The 2,254-nt window shown below is 42.9% G+C and overlaps 1 protein-coding gene across 1 annotated transcript; it reads left to right on the top strand.

Annotated features, from left to right (window-relative positions):
* Positions 1–254: 254 nt before the first annotated feature.
* Positions 255–787, top strand: LOC110328579 (UPF0547 protein C16orf87 homolog). The gene is given in 1 exon segment (XM_021208002.2): positions 255–787. A coding segment is annotated over 1 exon segment (465 nt). The 5' UTR covers positions 255–272; the 3' UTR covers positions 738–787.
* The last annotated feature ends 1,467 nt before the right edge of the window (positions 788–2,254 follow it).

Here is a 2,254-nt window from a genome sequence, read left to right as displayed (position 1 = left end):
CGTGTAAATTCTGATCAGTGAGAAGATGATCCAAGGTGGAATGTTCTCTGCTTGTGATGGTCAGCTGGCCCATGCCACACTTTCTGCCCACCTGCTCTGACTCTGCACCCATAACCATCCAGTGCTCATGTTCTCTGCTCGCTGGAAGAAGGGGCATAGGAAGGCACTGCACAGAATCCCCTTGGATGTTTTTCACTGGCTGCTCAGTGATGAGCAGTCCATTCAAAGGACTCTCAGCAGGCGCTGCTTCCACAGCTGCTCAGGAGGGGAGCATGTCTGCAACTCGAGCCAAGAAAGTGAAGATGGCCACCAAATCGTGCCCCAAGTGCGACCAACAGATTCCTGTTGCATGTAAATCATGTCCCTGTGGGTACATATTTATTAGCAGAAAACTACTAAATGCAAAACATTCAGAGAAATCACCACCGTCTACAGAAAACAAGCACGAGGCCAAGAGGAGGCGAACAGAGAGAGTTAGGCGAGAGAAGATAAATTCTACAGTAAATAAAGATTAAGAAAACAGAAAGAGATCTCGAAGTAACAGCCATTCAGATCATATCAGACGAGGAAGAGGAAGACCTAAAAGTTCATCCGCCAAAAAACACGAGGAAGAGAGAGAAAAACAGGAAAAGGAAATCGACATCTATGCTAACCTCTCTGATGAGAAGGCTTTCGTGTTTTCAGTTGCCTTGGCAGAAATAAATAGAAAAATTATCAATCAAAGACTTATTCTCTGATATTTGTCTTCAAACTCTGTTGGTTGCCACTTTCTTCAGGATTACATCAGCAAATCCTCAAGACAGTCGCAGACTGAGGAGCACTGTGTGAATGAGGGCCTCTGATTGCTTTCTCTGTTTTCTAGTCTGCTGCCACGCTTTGGGAGCAAAGCTGTGGGCGAGACTTTGCTGGGATTTCCTTGTTTACCAAGGGTCATTATCAGTGTTTTGTGTTGGGATATTACTAAATGTATTTACAAAAACAAACAAAACGACCAGAAAAGCCCCGGAACCTGGATGGGTCTTTCCAGATTGAAGGGACAGGAGTGAGGGTGGAATACACAGCTGGAGCAGCTGACAAGCTTGCTAGTTTTCAGGTTCACACCAGAAAGTCCTGTCTTAAGTTCTGTCAGGAGAGTGACTTTTAAATGTATGTATTTCAGGCTTTCACCATTAACAGATTGCATATATACAATCCATTGACTTTTAATAAATTGGTAATTGATATTTTATTGAATGGAGAATACGAATATAGATTATAAATTCTGTCTTTAATTGACCTTTTTCTTGGGCGCTATTTTAATGATTTAAGTTAGAGTTATATTTTCAGAAACTTTCTAGAAAGTTTGGAAATTTGGGTGCTATATGAAGAAAAGCATTTGAGGCTGTATCATATTTCAGATATAAACACCTTGTTTTCTTGAATGTTTTATTTATTGGTTTTTTAAAAAAACTTTTCTGTTATCAAGATGGTGCCTGTTAACCCAAACACAGATATATTTATTATATAAATTGCAAAATATTTCTTAGCTACTTGTGAACAGTGATTTTTTTGTCTGAATGAATGTTCATTTATACATAATTCTGATAATTATTTAAACTGTTACTTCATCCTGGAAAAAAATGAACCTTAATATTGAAAGTGAGTAGAAAAAAAAAAAAAAAAAAAAAGGACTCTCAGAACACGTGTCAATGCTGCATAAACAATGTTATCTGTGGGATGCAGCTAAGAATGTGGACTCTGGGGCCAGGTGTCATGTCAACTGGGCAGTGTCACTCACTTGGCTTGCAGTACTGGAAGATATGCTGAAGATTTGATGAGAAAGCAAATATTAAGTATTCAACAATTACTCAAGCCTTATGTGTGTGTGTATGTGTGTGTGTACTGTATGTGAATGCACATATACATATTTGCAGGTGCATGTGGAGGCCAACACTGGGTGCCTTCCACAATCCCTCTCAACTTTTACTTTTTTGAGACAGGGCCTTTCAATGAACTCGGGGCTCATCACTTGGGCTAGGCTGACTGACTGACTGATGCGGTCCAGGAATCTGCCTCTCTCTAATTCCACCCCCCACCCCAGCACTGGGATGAGGGGCACCCCGCCCCACCCCCACCAGCACTGGGATGAGTGGCACCCCGACCCACCCCCCACCAGCACTGGGATGAGTGGCACCCCGCCCCACCCCCACCAGCACTGGGATGAGCGGATGAGCGGCACCCCACCCCACCCCCCACCAGCACTGGGATGAGTGGC

Source organism: Mus pahari, chromosome 10 (genome assembly GCF_900095145.1).
Source record: "Mus pahari chromosome 10, PAHARI_EIJ_v1.1, whole genome shotgun sequence".
Classification (NCBI taxonomy): domain Eukaryota; kingdom Metazoa; phylum Chordata; class Mammalia; order Rodentia; family Muridae; genus Mus; species Mus pahari.
This window is presented reverse-complemented; position numbering and strand designations above follow the sequence as displayed.